The sequence below is a fragment of the Tauraco erythrolophus genome, chromosome 2, assembly GCF_009769465.1.
Source record: "Tauraco erythrolophus isolate bTauEry1 chromosome 2, bTauEry1.pri, whole genome shotgun sequence".
NCBI classification, from domain to species: Eukaryota; Metazoa; Chordata; class Aves; order Musophagiformes; family Musophagidae; genus Tauraco; species Tauraco erythrolophus.
This window is the reverse complement of record NC_141466.1, coordinates 125,715,093-125,733,444: the sequence shown is the minus strand read 5'-3', so window position 1 is coordinate 125,733,444 and position 18,352 is coordinate 125,715,093. Positions and strand designations below refer to the sequence as shown.

The following is an 18,352-nucleotide window of genomic DNA, read 5'->3' as shown; positions in this document are numbered from 1 at the left end:
TTTCATTCCGAACATGCTATCTCTGCATTTACCTTAGCCCAACTTTGTTTCTAAAGCTCGTTATTTAAAGAAAGGGCAGATTTATTCCAGAAGTCAACTGTCTTGACCTACCTGTTTTCTCAAGTTCTTCGGCAAAATATGGGTCGTTGAGATCAACATCTGATGGAAGTTCATCTTCACTCTGGTCTCTCTCAGCAGTAGCCTGTAACAAAGCACAAACATTATTTCAAGCAACATATAAACCACTGCTTAAGTTTCACTGGAATTAGATGTTCCTTCTATTAGTAACTCTCAAGATGAAACTGAAATACTGTATTCATAAAACTAGAATACACTAAAAATTGCTAGTGAAGATAAATCAATAACTTAAAATCTGTTTCACAGATTGAAAGCTTTTTGTGTACCTGAAGAAGGGCTAGTTATGTATTCCAAGGATCTTTATTACATGTAGCCACAAACTGTGCTGCATTAGCTAACCATACCAACAAATTACAGGATCACAGTTGCTGTGAAAATCTTCCCAAATTTGAGCTAGGTATAAGCCACAGCATCGTTATGTCCTTACTTTATGTTCCACAAAAACTTTACTTGGGGAAAAAATTGAGCAATGAGCTTCGTTTTGTGCTCTGAAATTCAAAAAGATTGAGTTTGGATTTAAAAGGACAAATTTTATTACTGGAAGTGTGTCATACACCTTGCCCTTTGACTTCATTTACCAGAATGAACAAGAACATTATGCTAGCAAATGCTGCTTACTCTACTTAGAGCACTTGTTTTCTGTAAGGTTTAAGAAGTTACTCATCAAATGCCAGTCAAAACTAACTGGAATGCACAGCCTAATGCAAGTTGTAGAGATTAATCTTAAAAACATTATTGTGCACCATGAATTATATCCTGAGTAATTAAAGAATTTAGGGAAGCTAGATTCTGTATGTCATATGCTTTTTTTCCTAGCACATGCACAAACGTTTCATTTACCTGCGTATTTCTGCACATTACTGCCACAGGGGGCAGTTACTGCACAATTACTTTCTGCACGTGGAAAGATGGAGCAACAGCAGTTTTCACATTACTACAGGACCAATTTATCAAATTTACTCTTGCAATTTGAAATTGGAATAGTTCTTCATGGCTACTAATTCTTTGCCGTTACAGCTTTGGGAAACAAGTCTGTATTATTTTAGGCCAAAACCTTTCAAAACTCCAGTTATTATTATCGAAACAGCTTTGAACTGATATGCATACTGTAGCAAAAAGACTCTTCCTAATGCATGCAAAAATATAAAGTAAAAACTAACTGTTATTATGAGTCATTTATCTTTAAAGCAACATAAGCAGATAAACAAAATTTTGTGTAAGGATATTAGGTATGATCAGTAGTACTCCCAACATCCTTTAGCTCTGCAAGTTTGATGAGGCACTCTCGGTCTTTCCAAATGAGTGACTACTGCACATTTGAACCCTAAATGGAACCTATACAATTTTTTATTTCATTTATCCAAAGTAAACAATAACAGCAATTTAAGAAAACAACCAACCAACAACTCCCCACAAAGTGTCCAATGCAAACATTACCTTTCTCTTTTTTTTAAGAATTCTTTTTTCTTTCTTCTTCTCTAGATATTTTTGCCATGGCGTTAGGTTATCCTTTCCTTCCAACCTATTTTTGACCATTTCTTCAGCAGTTTCCTTGAGGCCTAGAATAAAAAACACGGTAAGTTAAAAAAATGATTTTTTTTTTTTTTTTTAAATCAACTGTTTTCTCCTTTGTAAAAGAATCATCTAGGGTTTTTTTTAACAAGTCTGTGAAAACAACATAAATATTGCTTAAAACAACCTCTTTATAAATAAGATCAGTTTACAGGATGTTTTTCCCAATTAAACATTACTTCAGTAACAAATTGTACAAGAGTCAGAAGAAGAGCTTGCTTATGTGATATCTGATTCCCAAAGCTCTTGCTATTATTCCTCAGAAAGGTTTCCTCTCCAGACATCAGACTGTGCAGTCTACAGATGCCATTTTAAAGGATGACAGTAACACAATAAAAATAACACCAGAGCTCTTAGATTTAATGTTCCTTACCATAATTAGTTAAGATTCATAAAAACACTTTTAGTACAGTCCCGTCATTCCTCTTTTTTGTGCGTGGCAAAACAAAGTACAAAAGACGAAGCGACTCGACAACGATTCTGAAACATGAAATCACTATCAGAATATAGGGTCATCTCACAGCTGGCTTGAATTGTCTGGTTGTTGCTCTATCTGTATGCCTCACTCACACAACCAAGTTGCTGTATTCAGCATCTGCATTGCTGACACTTTGCCTCGGTGATCACACTCCGCCAATGCTGCAGTATCTCTGATGACCAGTGTATTTTTTTGTCCATCGTTGTAAAAGAGAACAACAGGCTATTATTTGGATAAATTGAAAGTAAGAATAAATCTGCAGCTAGAAAGCACAGAAAAAGGTAAATAAAAAACCTAAAGAATTTCTGTCATTATATACTAATGTCACAACATGACATGCGTAAAGTTAAACTAGACAAGTTATTTTCAAGTCTTCCAGCTTTTTTAAGCTACCAGGCTCTTCTCACTGGCATCCAATGATAGGACAAGGGGAAATGGATATAAGCTGGAACATAGGAGGTTCCGCTTAAACATGAGGAAGAACTTCCCAGTAAGGGTAACAGAACACTGGAACAGGCTGCCCAGAGAGGTTGCGGAGTCTCCTTCTCTGGAGATGTTCCAAACCCGCCTGAGCGCGTTCTTGTGTGATCTAATCTAGGTGGTCCTGCTCCGGCAGGGGGATTGGACTAAATGATCCTTTGAGGTCCCTTCCAATCCCTAACATTCTGTGATTCTGTGATACTTAGTACCAGTCTGCTTTAACAACAGAAAACTATCTAAAATTAAATAACAGTCCACACCTGGTATGAGAGTAAACCTTGATTCAGATTCAATGCTTAAGGTGAATAGCCGAGTTTTTTTTTTAAAAAAAATATTTGTTAACAAGAAGCAGAGATTAAGGGCATAGACTGCTTCAAACATATCAGCTTCTCAAAGAAACAAAAAAAAAATATTTGAAAGAATGTTTTCTGTTGTCACCAATTACCAGTTCAAATTGTAATAACTCAAGATCAAAACGAAAGAAGTAGCAAGAGAATTAAAGCACTCTCTTAGTTGGTTAGCCACACCAAGTTCCCAAAAGTAATTTTCATATTTAGATCTACGTGACCTGAGAGATCAAAGGCAAAGAGTAGCATTGTCTCACTTGATTCCATGAGGAACTCTAACTACCAGACCATTAACTCAGATCTGCACGTCTTCCATCTCCTTTTGTTACAGGTACTGTGTAAGAGAAGCCTTCAAGTTTGCATTTCCTGACCTGTCAACAGTTGGGAAAGGTGGCTAAATACTCTGCTGAAGGAAGTTTCCTCTATTTTCAGAGCATGACAGTTTTCTGAGGGTCCCAGAAAAGCAAACCCCATAGAAGTGCAACATATCTGACCCGAAATAATTCTCGCAGGACAGGATCAGACAGTTAAGTCTGGATGTGTTAATTAGGTTTACGTTAAATCCCGTTATTCAGCACAGACTGCCACTGTTTCAATGCCTAGCACTCGCAGTTATGTCCTAACCTCCAATTTAGCCTTTTTGCAAATATGCATTCTGATAGTTTCTCATCACATGATCACATTTTACCTTTTCCAGAGGATCTTAAACATTTGATCTACAGATCAGGAACGTGTAACTACTCAATATTTTGTGTTATTGTTCAATGTATAGCTAAGTTAATGAACATCATAATGTACAGCAAATACAGCAAAATACATATCATTACAGTATGCAATGGTGCAACATCACCTTAAAAACCAAACCATTAAATAACTGCAGCATCCCCATTTGACATCTAGAACACTGAAATCCAGAATCAGTACTTTATTTAAAAGTAATTCTCATTTTTTTGTGCAAAATTCCACACACTTCAGGAACACTTTTCCAAAAAGTCTTTACATCACAGAGTACTCTCACATTACGAGGACAAAGACTGCTTTCAGATGCAGCTTATCTACTTTCAGCCCCTTCTTCACAAGAGGGGCACTTGCAAGAACAAAACTTTATGAAGTAAAGAGATTAACTGACTTGCCTTGCAACACACTGGAGCAGAATTCAGTGGCAGAAAGACAGAATCCACTTCCCTGGCAGGTGGTAACAGCCTAAGCAATAAAGTATTTTTTCTCCTACCTGCAATTCCTTGCTTCATTCATTCCACACTCTTTTTCTTTTTTTAAACTTCTGTAGCAAATGAGTCAGGTATCCTATAGTTAACATCCTCTTTTATGACATGAGTGATAGATCTTGGGAACATGTAGAAATCGCGTTTCTGCTTCCCCAAGTCTGATATTTGCCATCTCTTCCCCAATTCTACTTGTTCTAATTCTCTCTCTTCAGCATCCCCTTCTTACCATCCCTGTCCAGCCCTCATCTAACCAAATCCTACTCTCCCGTCCCTCATACCAGTTTTATTGCTCAGAAATCATACTCAGACCTCTCCAAATATCTCAGACTAGATCCCATTCTTTCTCCCAACTCCCAGGTTTCTCATTTGGCCACTTCCCACTCCTCATCATTCCTCCCAGCTCCCCTCAATAAAGAGGAACTGAAAACAGAGTTCATAATGGAAAAAACGGGCATCCTTCATGGACATTTCTACCTGTCCTCAGAAAAGCAGGCAGAACATTTTTCTGAAAAACTGCAAACACCAATTCCTGTTCTTGCGCTTGTCAACTCTCCAAAAATAATTCAAAGGTTGGAGAGCTGGTTACAACATGTCTGAAAAACGAAGTGTGGACAAGATCTAAAATCATATTAAACCATGCCTTATAGGAAGAAAAGAGTGGAGAAAAAAAAAAAAAAATAAAATAAAACGTCCTTCTATTACCCTGGAAAGAAGCCAGAATTAACAGTAAGTGGCAAACTGTTACAGCAACTAAAATTTGGTACTAAACCAGCAAGCAAATGCAAAGCTATGATAAAGGAAGAATATCGTATAGGTTCACTAAAAACGTGCCACTAAGAAACCCTCTCATACAACAAGAACAAATACTTATGTTATTTCCAAGTGTAAACTTCTTCATCTCCAAAGTCAATGAAAGAGAGTCATCAGCTTCCCAGAAATTGAACTACTATTACTTTGGATATTATTTTGCTGCACTTTCATGGAAAAAATTACTTGTCAGGTAGCAACCTTGCAAATTGTCTTTGAAGACAGTAAATACTGGATTAAAAAAAATTTATGTCACATCTCCAGAAAAAAAGAGAGACCTAGAATCTCAAAGGAGGTTACGAGATTTCTGATTTATTTGCCTGGAAAATTCAATCATTTGATCCATCTGGCAGAGAAGGACTTGGAGGAAAATACAGCCCTTTCTTGTGGTATTTGGCAATCTCATGAAAGGCATTAGAGTTTCTCCACAGATTAGAATGGCTTAGAAACTACTGTCCAGACCACTTCCCAAGAATAAGAGTGTATCTAAGTGGTCAAAAGCCTTTTGATTGCAGAAGGGGAAAGGAATTGTCTGCTTTAGGTAGAATTATTAACTGGCCATAGAAAAGGATAATTTATACCCTTATCTGTATCATTTTTCTTTAGGTAGATGAATCACACTAGTCTGATTTAATCTTCCCAAAAGGACCAGGAAAAGAGGGGAAAAGGTAATCCATATTAGCACACAACCAAGCCATACCTGAGCTCAAGGATTAAAAGTGTGATAAATACTCTAACAAACCTAAGTAGATAGATTGCTTCTCACACTGGTGGGACGGTGAGGGAGGGTGGGCAGGCCACAACTTTTACTTCTCTGAATACTTCATTTTGAAAACTTTTGGAAGTTTAACAGCATAGAACTGTCACAATCATTAGAAGCTAAGAAGATACTTCTGTATTATCAAGAAATCTAAACGAGCATGTAATGCCTTACCAGAAAAAGAGAAGCACCTCGTTGCAGGTAGCTAAAAGAAATGGCAGATAGAAATATTCTGGTAACATTAGAATTTGTCTCCCCTGAAGATAAGACATCTTAAGACAGTTTTCCTAACATAGCATAACAGCACAAAAAAAAAGATGCACCACCCTTAGCACTCAAAATGTCAGGTGTGAAGAACTACCAGTGCTGAGCCCACACGCAGCTGAGCACACATTGCTTCGTGCTGCAAGAGGTAAGACTGCTTCAGCCAGGGGACACGCTAAGCAATGATACAGATTGAGATATATATTCCATATGAGCATTTTCTGTGACAACATACAGTTGGTGTTCATTATACAGAGACATGACTGCCTGCTATTCTCCTTCTGATGAAAACAAATTTTAAAGTTTCCTTTAAGTCTAGCTAAATATTTACATCTCATTCGTCCCAAAGGAAGAATTTTCAAGTCCAATTAAAAAAAAAAAAATCTGTATGAAAAACTAGCTGAATATCATCAAGAAATGCAGTTGTGGTCTTCTCCCTCTTCACCTTCTAAAGGGAGCTTTGGGAGCTGGATAAGGATGCATAGTAATTGTTGCTCAAATCAGATATGATTAAGAAAACAGATGGATGCTTAAATATAACACTGATTTTGTGCCTAAAAGAAATAGACCAAAGAGAGTTGGAACTACATCTAATTTGTTTTTGCTGGCACTGTGGTTTATTTAAAACTATTATGATTCAAGAATAACTGAATCATTCACAAAGTATGCTTTCTATAACCATGTGTAAATGTTTGTGCCAAAACTCAAATTTTTAAATTAATTCAAATATCTGCCTTTCAATTGAAAAGCTTCCTAGATTTAACTGTTGTAACTCTCTGTATACTAAACATTTGGGCAGGAAAAAGTTTTGCAAAAGTCAAGCAGATTAAGATAGAGATTGATAATAAAAATATTTCAACAGACATAAACTGGTTCTGAAAAAATTAAGCAGTCTTAAGAGATTATAACAAAAACTAATTTTGAATTCCCAGAATGCTTCAACTGAACATAATTAAATTGTTCTGGAATTTAAAGAAGCACATTTGTTCAAGAAAAAAATAACATAATAACTAATGTGCGTCTCTCCCGTAAGAAAGCACAGCCTCAACTACGTATATATCGTCAGAGCTATAAACTGCTGTTCAGCAGGTGCTGACTATGAGCCACTGTAAAAAAAAAAACCACACAAAAAAAAACCCTTTTGGGTGTGAAGGACTTCCTCTCCAAATGCTGCCTGAAACCAGTAATGGCTTTTGTTTTAGACAAAACTATATTCCAGGGGCTCATACCTACTAGTGATATTGACTGACCTCATGGATGTGACTAGTCTAACTAGCAAAGGCAAGTGAAAACTTCCCATTTCCAGAATCTCTGCTCTTTGATATTCCTCTAACTTTTGCAGGGTAAGAAATGAGGAAGCACTAACATATACTGCAAAATCAGAGTTGCTAAATCTACATCAAAGACTACAAACTACCCAATGTGAACGTCATTGTGCACACATGCACGTTCAACCCACCATTATATGAACCGATCTGGCCCAGTGCACAGACATCCAACTGACTCTAGACAAAGCCAGTCATATTTATCAGGCTAGATGGTTTTGTTTGGTTGGGATTTTTTTCCATCCCTCCCTCAAAATAGATGAGGATGTAGCTAAAGTCCTAGGAGCCCTGCAAGAAGGTGCAGTAAGGAAGAGGTTGGGCTAGATGTAATACAGAACAAATACAATTTTCTAAAGTCAAGTCCAGCTGCAAAAAAACAGGGAGACCATGTATTAGGAAGCTGGATTCCATTTCTAGTACAGTTCTTAAATGTTATTACAATTTACTTGTAACATGCAAGGCACAGTTTTAAGAGGTAGAGCCTGTCAGAAAATGTCTTGCTCTCCCTGTGCAAAAGAGACTAAAGAGTTTCCTTTAGTCTCTCTTAAAACAATTTTCCAACTCCTCCAACGAATGGTTTGCTCTAGATTCCTATGTCACCACGTTACGTTGCTTAGACTTTTTTAACTTACAGAACTTCATTCAAACAATTTACAAGATTCTTCTGAAGACAGACTGTATAACAAACAAAAAAGCCCCAAACATGCTTTCCAAACCAACACAAAAAACTGCAGCTTTTCTAACTCCTTAAACAACGCTTCGCCTGTAGAAATACAGAACACATTCCTGGCAACAGTTGGTTCGACTGAGGTTTCTACCTTCAGTCTGAAAGATGGCAACAACAAATTTTTGTAAAAATCTTGTAATAGCTACCTATGTATGAAAACTCATCTGCCTTGAACGCTCAGTGACACAATGAATTAAAGCTACTAAGCAAGAAACATCAAGAATTCCAATACTGACACGCTGTGGACAGATGAAGTACAACATGACAATACAGCTATGTCAGCAAGCACTTGTCCTGTCCCACGATACACGCTTTTATCTAAAGTTTTAGAAGAATTCATGCCAGAAACGATTGGAATTATATAAGCACAACTGAAAACATACAACTATTTTAATGCCAGTGTATACTTTTGAATACAGATCTTATTAAAAGCTAGGAATAAAACTATTCCATTCAGTTCAATCAATTTCACTGACTCAGTACAGACAAGAATAAGATTTAAAAAGTAAACACTTACATTCAACAGAAGTTTCTTGAGTGAATTCAGAATAATATTAGTGTAAATTGGGTAATTAGATATGCGTTCCTAGCTGGAATTAACACATCAGTGGTGAAGAGGCTGTATTCTAGGATGTCCCTGGTCTCAGTATGTGGAATAACAGATCAGGCTGTGTCCTTACATTGCCTGCAGTCCTACATGTATGGAGCCAATACAGCACCCTCCTCACCCTCCTGCCCCTGAAAAAGGAATGTCACACTTCCCTAGTCTCTGGACTGCATAATTCAACCTTCTGAGCATTCACCAAACGCTTCCATTTGCCTACCTGACTCACTAACTCAGTGGAAAAGATCCAGATTTTTTCTTCTTTTCCAGAGTAGTCCTATCATTTTAGCAAACAAAATTAAAAATTGCAAAGAGAACTAAAAAGTGCCAGAGCTGGTACAGGCAGTCAGAACGAGCTATGGGGCCAGGATCAAGGAGGACAGACCACAGTGAGAACCCTTCTTTTTTTAGAGTAGGGAGTTGTTAAACTGGGTCATTATTGCATCTCAGGGAAAGCACACACACATAAACAAAACACAAAAATCAGTCTGAGTGTCTTTTCATCACAGCAGGAAAAAACCCTTAGACACTTGGTTTCAGATCTCAGGATGAGGTCTGTTGGGATGCTATATGGTTGAAGTTTTATTTTTTTAATTTCCAGATGAAAATCTGGGTGTCACTAAATACAACCAAATATCCCCCAACTTTTCTTCCTGGTAGCTTGCTTTCCCACAGAGCAGTCTCACTGGAAGGTCAGACTTCTCCTTTTTCTATTCCCCAAATCTTCAGTATTGTGCAAGGAAGATTTTCAAACCATTCTCCTTTAATTTTATGCTATGTTTCCAAATGGTACTGGTTTTCCTTTTTAAAAGTGTAGGTATGTTTTATCACTCTATAGCAAACGTTAATTCTATTCAAGAAAAAATCTATAAAGCGATGAATGAAAAAGCAAGCACAAAAAAACGCTGGCAAAACAATAAGCTATAAAGAGAAGCTTACAGCTGAGGACCCGAGTTCAGTCATACCATTTCTTCCATTTTCCTCACTGTAATCCATCAGGATTTCAATTTATGGGGAAAACAAAAAAAAGGTCAGTTTCTACTCCTATAAATCCGATACCTTACACTATATATCCCTATTAGAAGGCCAATACTGCATATCCTCCAAGTCAGTAAAAGAAAAAAAAAAAAAATATCTTACCTGGAACCCATTTAATCTCCATTCCTATATCCTTTTCTTCCTGTTTTTTCTCTTTTTCTTGGATACTTTGCAGAAGCTCTCTGTACTTGGCAATTTGTTCTTCATCATCTTTTTGGCTTTTCCGGGGTTTGTCATCTTCCAATTCATGAGCTACATCACCACCTAGAAAGAGAAAGTAAAGCTATGACAGACAGCCTCAAGAAAGTGATCAATTGAAGTTAATGCTTAGGAAATACACCTAAGGCACATACCTTGTTTCTAAAAAATGAATCTAAAATATTTTCATTTATTATTCTCCCAAAGAGTAACAAGTTTTAGAATTCCCCTACTTAGATGAAATAAAATAATATCTGAAAAGACAAAAGAAAATTTGTCCGGCAAAGGAAATCACTCATCAGACACAGCATCCTTTACGGCATTTTAAAATTATTAGTTTCAGAGTCGCTTACAGCAGAGTAGTACCTAAATCTCAAAAAAGAGATGTATAAAGCATTTTGAAAATAGAGTGCTACATTTTAAAAAATAAACCTTGCAAGATTCTCTAACAGAGATAATTATTCAATGCCTTAATTTTCAGTGACTTGCTGAATTAACAAATGAAGAGGGGATTTATCTTCCTTTTTTTAAAAAAACCCAATTACAATATGACTTGCAATAAGCTTTTAAACAAATGTTTCAGAGAGAACAGGCTAAAGATGCTGCAGTTCTTTGAACTGTAAAAAACTAGCTTTGGGGCAGGCTCCTTTTTTCTTTTTCTCTAGTTTAGCAGTAAAGCTGTGCTCCCTACAGCACCAAGTTGCACGGGCAGCATAACTGGCCTCTAGAAAGACAGATCACAGTTGCAAGTTAACACAGAGTGACCTCTTGTCTTCAGCGAAAACTTAGGTGTGACACTGTTGCTCTCTTCCACATCACATCACTGCAAGAAGCTGGTTGTTGGCTGGGAGCAGAAATCCTTACTATCCAGTTACCTGCAGCTGCTTTTCCACTTTCCTCATCGGTAACAGGGATCTCCTAAGAGGAAAGCATCTGCTCACACAGCAAGCAAAAGGCATTCAGCTTTGAAGACTGAGAAGCAAAGTAAGACATTTTGTTCTTTCTTCTGCCTGGTATTATGTGAAACGAGAAGTAAAGCTATAATGGATGGGAACTGAAGAAATCCTTAGGCTAAAAAAAGGTTCCCTTGAAACTGATTTGTATTTATGACTGTTTTTTGCTAATTTTGCTGGGAGAAATTTAAGTAGCAATGCATATTGTCATAGTTTCTCATTTAGATAACACATGCATTTCTTTTGTCAAATGTTCAATGTCGCCTTCTCATTCTGCACACAAATAAAGAACTCTTGACAACAGCTGCAAGAAAGGAAAATGAGCTGAGTATGTTCTCAAAGTTTTTTCAGAGTTCAAATAACCTTTTCACTAGCTTTCAAGTGTCACACTATTGCACAGCATGAGGAATCACTTTTTGATGGATATTAAGGCAGTAATGCTTTCAGCCAGTAGCTTGTTCAAAGACTTTTTGAACAAAACACAAACAAAACAAGAAGTTCTGATGTGTTAACAGCTGCACTGCAAGATAAATACAATTAAGAGAAAAAGCTTAACCTGTGAAGAAAGAAAATGCAAAAGTACATGAGATTTAGAGTATAAAATATCAGTATATTCTTCATTTATTTTTAATGGAGAGTAGTAACAGAAGTGCTAAAAGAACTAACAAGAAAAAAGTTAAAGTCCCAAGGCAGGTAAGAAACATTCCAATACAATAGTTTGTAGGGATTGTTTGTTTTCAAATGCTGCAATTAATCAAAAATATAAACAAATGCAGAGGCTCAATATATTAAATTGCTGATTGGCAGCTGTGTTAGCTGAGATCACATTCTTGTAATCACAGTACTTTGAAGACAGAGTATTTGTAGTTTAGGAAGATTATCTTGCAATAGCTGAGTAGACAATTCCTTTGTTTGGTTTTGTTTTGGTTTGGGTTTTTTTTGTTGTTGTTGGGTTTGTTTGTTGGGTTTTTTTTTTTAACTCAGATGTACAAACAGAAGAGAGTAGAAAAATGATAGCAGAAACGACATTGGAGAAGAGAGCTGCTGCAATGCTGAGTTTTTTTTAAAGATGGAAAGATAAAATCCTCCCTCATTATGTAATGGCATACCAGAAAATTCAGCTACTGACCTGGACGCTGATGGCCATACCATAAAAATACACTAAATGTCTCAATTCTATCCAGGGTAGTTACTTAAATTCAGATACACACACACAAAAAAAACCCTACAATGCACATACACGTGTAGAATGAAAAATAACAAGCTCTACACTCCAGCATTCAAGAAGCAAGTCTGAGACAGAGGTTATTTCCCTGTACTACAGCATGATATGAAAAATTAAATGCATTGACCTCAATCTTGGGCCAGAAAATTGCGATGAACAAAGGAAAACTTTGAGTTTTAACCCGTTTCCCACGTTATCAGCACTCTGAACAAGAAGTGGTGGAAATCCCATTAATTCATCCAAATAATAACAAAAAAGGAAAAAAATTAAAATTCAAGGTAATCAAAACAAGCTTATTCAAAGCCTATCACAGTAGACATCGTCACTTTGTAAGAGATTTTTCAGGGAGAAGACAGATCTGGAAGGGGTTTCCCGTTTATCCTTTCATTCTCTCTCTCATTCCTGGGGGTGGGGGAGGGTGAGTGACCGGCTGTGTGTGGGGGTTCAGCCTAACCCACAACAAAGAGAATGCAAACAGGTAACAGTAAATGAATGGTAAGCATTACATTCTGACTTTTTTAGGTTTTTGCATTTTTTCTGAGGTCAGGGTAGTCTAACCACTTGAGCGGTGTGCACAGGATGCTGTTTTTAAAACTCACTTTGCAAACCAGGGGCCTGTAGCTGTTGCAGCCTTTAAGCAGCTGGCTGTGCATGAGGGGCAGCTGGGCATTCCTAGAAGCTCTGAGACAGCCTGCTGTAAGCCTCGATTAACGTCTACTCATTTCTGAGTAGGGACACGCTGATAAGTACTTCAATTCTAAGTTATCAGACACCTTCAACAGCTTGTATGAACTTTCTTAGGAGTAAAGCTGAGATGACCCTTGTTCCTGGCCTTCCAAGCATCTTTTTTTTTTTAATTAAAAAACAAACAAAAGCTCCTGCAAACATGCTTTGGAAAAGTTTCCAACACCTGCATCAGTTATATCAAGCTTCTGATGCTTCACAGAAAGAAAATAACCAGGTTGTGGTATTTCTGTTCCGTCCCATGAAATTCCACCCAGGCTTGGCTAAATCATAAACTCTTAATTCCTCTTGCTAGTGTGTCTCCTTAGGAAATATTTTAGTGATATCCCAAAACTAATGCAACAGAAATATTCTAAAAAATCAGATCCTTGTTGCTTTCAAAGCAGCAGTAATGCCTGACGGTGTCCAAAGCAGCTATACAGGAATAAGGGACAGAAGCTCAAATAATATCCTATTCAACACATTTTCTAAACACCCATTGCATTCAGGGACAATATTAAATAATTACATATTCTACTTCTGTCACCTTCCACTTCTTAGCCTTCCGTAATAGTTCTAGCAAATATAAATGTATATGAATACTGTTCATTTCTAAGACAGCAAGGAGGACTGTATTGTCATGTGATAAAACGTTAAAATGCATTTAAATTTATATATGTCAATTTATATATGAAGCCTACACCAAACAGATTTCAAAATTATAAGAAAATTTAATAATGAGTCTGATTTTATTTAACAATAATCACTAAAAATAAGATTAGGAGCATTATTAAAACAAGTGAAACTCCCCCCAGCAACTCCTCCTTCCCAACAACATCTCCTTTCTCTGCACTTGCGCACCTCCGGCATTGGTGCAGCCACACAAAACAAATGATCTACTGTCTTTGTAGAGTCTTGGATTGGAAGCCAAATACCACTGGAGACTGTGCTGCCGGCTGAGACTCCTGCTGAGGAGAGCAGGGCTCTACAAGGAGTTCCCTACAAGCCTGTCAGTGCTCAAGAAGGGTTTGGACGACTCTTAGATGTATCGTTTAACTTTTAGGTTGCTCTGTGTGGAGTCAGGACCTGGACTCGATGATCCTTGCAGATCCCTTCCAACTCAGGATGTTCTATGATTCCATGATTATACTATCAGGAACAGCTAATTAAAAATACACTGATAAAAGTATTTTGTCATATAGTCTATTCAGGTATTCTGTGTGGCTGTGCAAAGCAAAACAGCAGAAAAGATGTTGTTCTTGTAAAGATAAAAAAAAATAAAACAAAAGCTTTGGCATAAAACCCATAATGCTTAATTTGAAGCATCATGTAAAATGCCATACACTAAGTCATCGGTGCTCATGGTAAAAATAGCGATTTTGGGCCGGATTTGATGCCTAACACAAATGCTTCCTTCCTGGAACAGAGACATCCAATTAACAGAAAATTCAGAAGCAATGTAAAGGAGATACGTTGTGCTATGAACCACAACATACCAGGTCACTGAAGTACTTGACATTACGAAACTGTTGCATAAGGGTATTCGTGACACGCACATCTTAACTTGAAAAATTCCGTAAAAAAACAGATTAGGTCAGGCCAACAAAAAACTGTTTATAAATAAAACATTTTAGTAAGTTAAAAAAATATTAATAAAAGTCCAGAACATTTTTTCCTTCTTATCACACTCCTACATTTCCATTCAAACAGCTGACATTGATTTCTCCCATTTGTGCATTTCCGATGTGTCCCATTCCGCCTCATTCTGCTGGACGGAATCCTGTCAGACGGAATCCCATTTTGTATCACATAACTGAACCCACAGTCAGGAACACGTTGAAGACATGGCATTAGTAACTTACTTTTCCAAACTTCATTAGAATCTGGACATGTCCAGGTTTAAAACGTATTAGTGTGACACGATTACTTCAGGTTGATTCCTCTGCCTTTCCAGCAAGGGAAGTTTACTCGTTAAAATTTCTGAAATGTTGCTCGCTTACAGATGTTGGCTTTCATTGCCACCCTGTTAGATGCTATTCTTTAACACAGAGGTAGTCTTGTACCTAAAAAGATGGAAATGCTTTCCCCTCGTCTACTGCTCCCATTTATATACTTTGCTAAGCACTACTAGAGAACATAAAGCTCACAGAGGTGCGGTTTCTAAGTGCGTTTTTACGTTACGATGAGAAACAAACAGACATTAACCCTGCCAAGATATTGCCAAGCTGAGTTTGCTGCCAGAAGATTTCCCAACTCTATAACCAGAAAAATCTGTAATGTTCTTTTGCACGCTCCAAAGTCATCTCTGATTGCAACAACCTGCTTTAATGCAGTACAAATCAATTTTAACAGCTGCTTGAAAGACCTGACTAAGGCTTAATGACATTTTCCTTGCCTTGTAATTTAGGCTATATATATATTATTAATTAAGAGCAGACTGAATTTCAGAGCGAAGCAAGGTAATTCAGGAACTTACACGTTGGTCCATCGTTTGCAGAAGATTTACGTACGTTACAAATGTGACATTCTCTCTATATTCTTAAGAAGTTACGTGAATCAAAAAGCATTTGAAAGATGTTACTACTGCCCTCTAAAGCTCCCTTAGATATGTTCTGATGCTCACCTTTCCTCTCACTATGTAAGACCTATAGCTTAGGAGTACCAGAAGGCCCATAGCACAGCTTTTCTCCCCTGCCATTCACATTCCCCTGGTCACCCAAGAAGAGCTACTGCTGCAGTGAAGCAGCTCTGTGCAATTTACACCTCCCTCAGGACCTTCTAAGGTCTGGGTTGCATTCAACACCCTGTCTAGGCCATTCCAACAAGCATAGTCTTAGGGCAGCTTCTTCAGCATCTCTCTGCCCTGCAGATACTTCAGTATGTGTATAGAGGGCCATGAAGAGAACAAAACACTTTATTAACTTATAAATAGATTTCTGGAGTGAGCATTGTACCTAATTCATTTAGTCATCAACCACTTTACATTTCAAACTAGGACTTTTCCTCTGAACTGGAAGCACCTCCAGTTCTATTGAAAATAATTTTACCTCAGAAATGAAGAGATTAAAGTTAAGTATTGCCAAACTTGACAAAGAAATCTTAAAGTACCCTGAAAAAAAAGAGAAAGGAGTAGGAGGAAAAAAAAAAAAAGGAAGAAAATTATTTTAAACACAGAGGTGCAAGCTTTTCTTCAGAAAGCAGCTATTCAGGGGCTCCATCATTAGTGTAACTCCTAATCACCTACCATTTGGTAATTTTTGAGCGTTACTCAGACTTCTCAGAAAGGCAGATCTTCATTCAGCACTGAATGGACAGAATGGCTACCACATTGTCTACATAAATCACCAAACGTACAATGAAAAGCAACTCTTCTTTAGCAGATTTGTCATATCAGCAATAAAGAAAATATGTCATGATTTAGATCTTATATGAAGAACACTGGAAAAGTGTATTTAACTCAAACAAAAAAAGAAATAAAGAAAAAAGGAATGTCAAATTCTAGTAAATTCAAAGAATTCTAAAGATTCCATATTAACATGCCTAACTCAGAATCTTTTCAAAACAATTTTAGCACCTGTCAATGTTCTGTCATCAATCCATTTATCTCCTAACTGAAAAGAACGAACAAAAACTAACAATGCGCACACCACCAATTTCCCTCCACCCTCAGGTCACACACACACAAATTAAGTATATGCCACTTCTGGAAGTTTAGCTCTGGAGGAAAGATAGGTTATTTTCACAGTAGAACCTGTCCACAGCTTTTATACAACAAGCATAATGTTGTCTCTGTAAAAGACAACATTCAAAGCATTTTTTAAAGATATGGAACGCACATATTTAAAGAGCTTGTGTTCAAAACAACGCAGCTAATGACTTTGTGGATGGCATTTATTAAGGTAAGTACCTTGCTGCTGTTCTTCCTCTTCTTCACTAGAGGAAGCCAAATAAGCTTGAAAATCCATGTCAAGAAGTTCTTCTTTTTTAAAAGTCCTGCTGAGTGACGTTACTCGTTCATGATCTGTCTCATCCCATGTGATATCTACCTTAAAAATAAGAATGCCACTTGTAGAAGCTGAAACACTAAAATTAAACGTTGTAACTCTGCCTTTTTAGGGAAAATTATTTAATACCTTCCATTTAAGAAGCAACATAAACCCATTATTAATATTCTCTACAACAATTAGCTATAATAACTATTAACTAAAATAAACTTAATTACAACTTTTTTCAATTTGTTCTACAGTTAGTTTCAAGGAGTTTTATCTACATGAAAGAATGAAGAAGTCTCCTCGTGCACTGAAGGGTTCTGCAACAGCTGGTCACAAATTTCCTTTGCGGCAGCACATACTGGCGTTGAAGCAGCCACCAACTCCTCTCCTTTCCCCTTCCAGCAGCATCTCATTCCTGGAATCACGCGTGGATTGCCATGCGGACAATTAAAGTGTTTGCACAACTGCACCCACAACCAGAAGATGAAATGGATCTGACTGAAAAATGGTTCAGCAGAAATTACTTCTCAACTAATCACCTCTCCAGTCCAGTTCACTTCATAGCCAGATGAAAGTTTCGGCTGTCACATAAAACAGAATAAGACTGAACAGCTACAAAGACGGGAAACAACTGCTTAAGCCCAGCCCAACCACCAAAAAGGCTCTTGTTGAGCTGCACACAAATACTCACTTCAGGCAAATTAGAAGATTTAGCTGTGAATAATAAAGTAATTCCATGTGCAACTTGTAATAGAGGTATAATAAGGTCAAAACGTAGTATTTAATTTGTAAGAAAGAAGCCAAAATCTCTTTTAAAATCCAAAACTCGAGCTTACTTATGAGGTTGCAGCTGGTGGTTCCGTAACATGCTCACATCTTTTAATACGTTCCATGTCTTTATTTTGAAATGGTGAAGATAATCAAGAATCTTTTCCCCACTAGTTACATAACTCATAAGCTGACAATAAAACTAAACAAATTCGAAAAATATTACAAAAACATTGTAAAGATACCTTTGATGTTCCCATAGCAGCAGATGTGAAGTACTTTGGCTTATATACAGCTACGTTCACTTCTGAGGCTACATCTTTTGGCTTATCATCAAATGTAACGTTATCTGGAATAAATCTTAAAGGCAAATAAAACATGTTATTATTCAAACACACTGGGAAATCACAGTATAAATACTCCAGGCTTTACATGACCGTGACAGTATGGTACATTAGCACAAAAGAATTTGCTAAAAGAAAAAGCTGGTAAGCCTGAAAAGGAAACAAAAGAAATGGATGAGTCCTCCACACGTGTAAGATTAACTGTCTGTCTTCTGCACAGCTATTCCACAGATTTTCTATGTGTAACACCACCATGTTGGGGAAGTAAACTACACAAATTTCAGTCTGGTATTGGCAGGGTCAGGGGTGGTTTTTTGGGTGTTGTGTGCGTTTCGTGTAAGAATCATCTTTTCAGAAAGCTTAATATCAAAAATTCATAAGAA

At 37.1% G+C, this 18,352-nt stretch overlaps 1 protein-coding gene across 3 annotated transcripts in view; it reads right to left on the bottom strand.

Annotated features, from left to right (window-relative positions):
- ESF1 (ESF1 nucleolar pre-rRNA processing protein) overlaps window positions 1–18,352 on the bottom strand; it is a 32,822-nt gene that overhangs the window by 7,649 nt on the left and 6,821 nt on the right. For all 3 annotated transcript variants that reach the window (XM_086631104.1, XM_086631103.1, XM_086631105.1), the window contains 5 exons: window positions 17,871–17,985; window positions 16,773–16,911; window positions 9,869–10,030; window positions 1,576–1,697; window positions 112–202 (listed from right to left, as the gene is read on the bottom strand). In XM_086631104.1, the coding sequence (XP_086487230.1) occupies window positions 112–202; window positions 1,576–1,697; window positions 9,869–10,030; window positions 16,773–16,911; window positions 17,871–17,985 (629 nt within the window). The remainder of the gene's footprint in view (window positions 1–111; window positions 203–1,575; window positions 1,698–9,868; window positions 10,031–16,772; window positions 16,912–17,870; window positions 17,986–18,352) is intronic.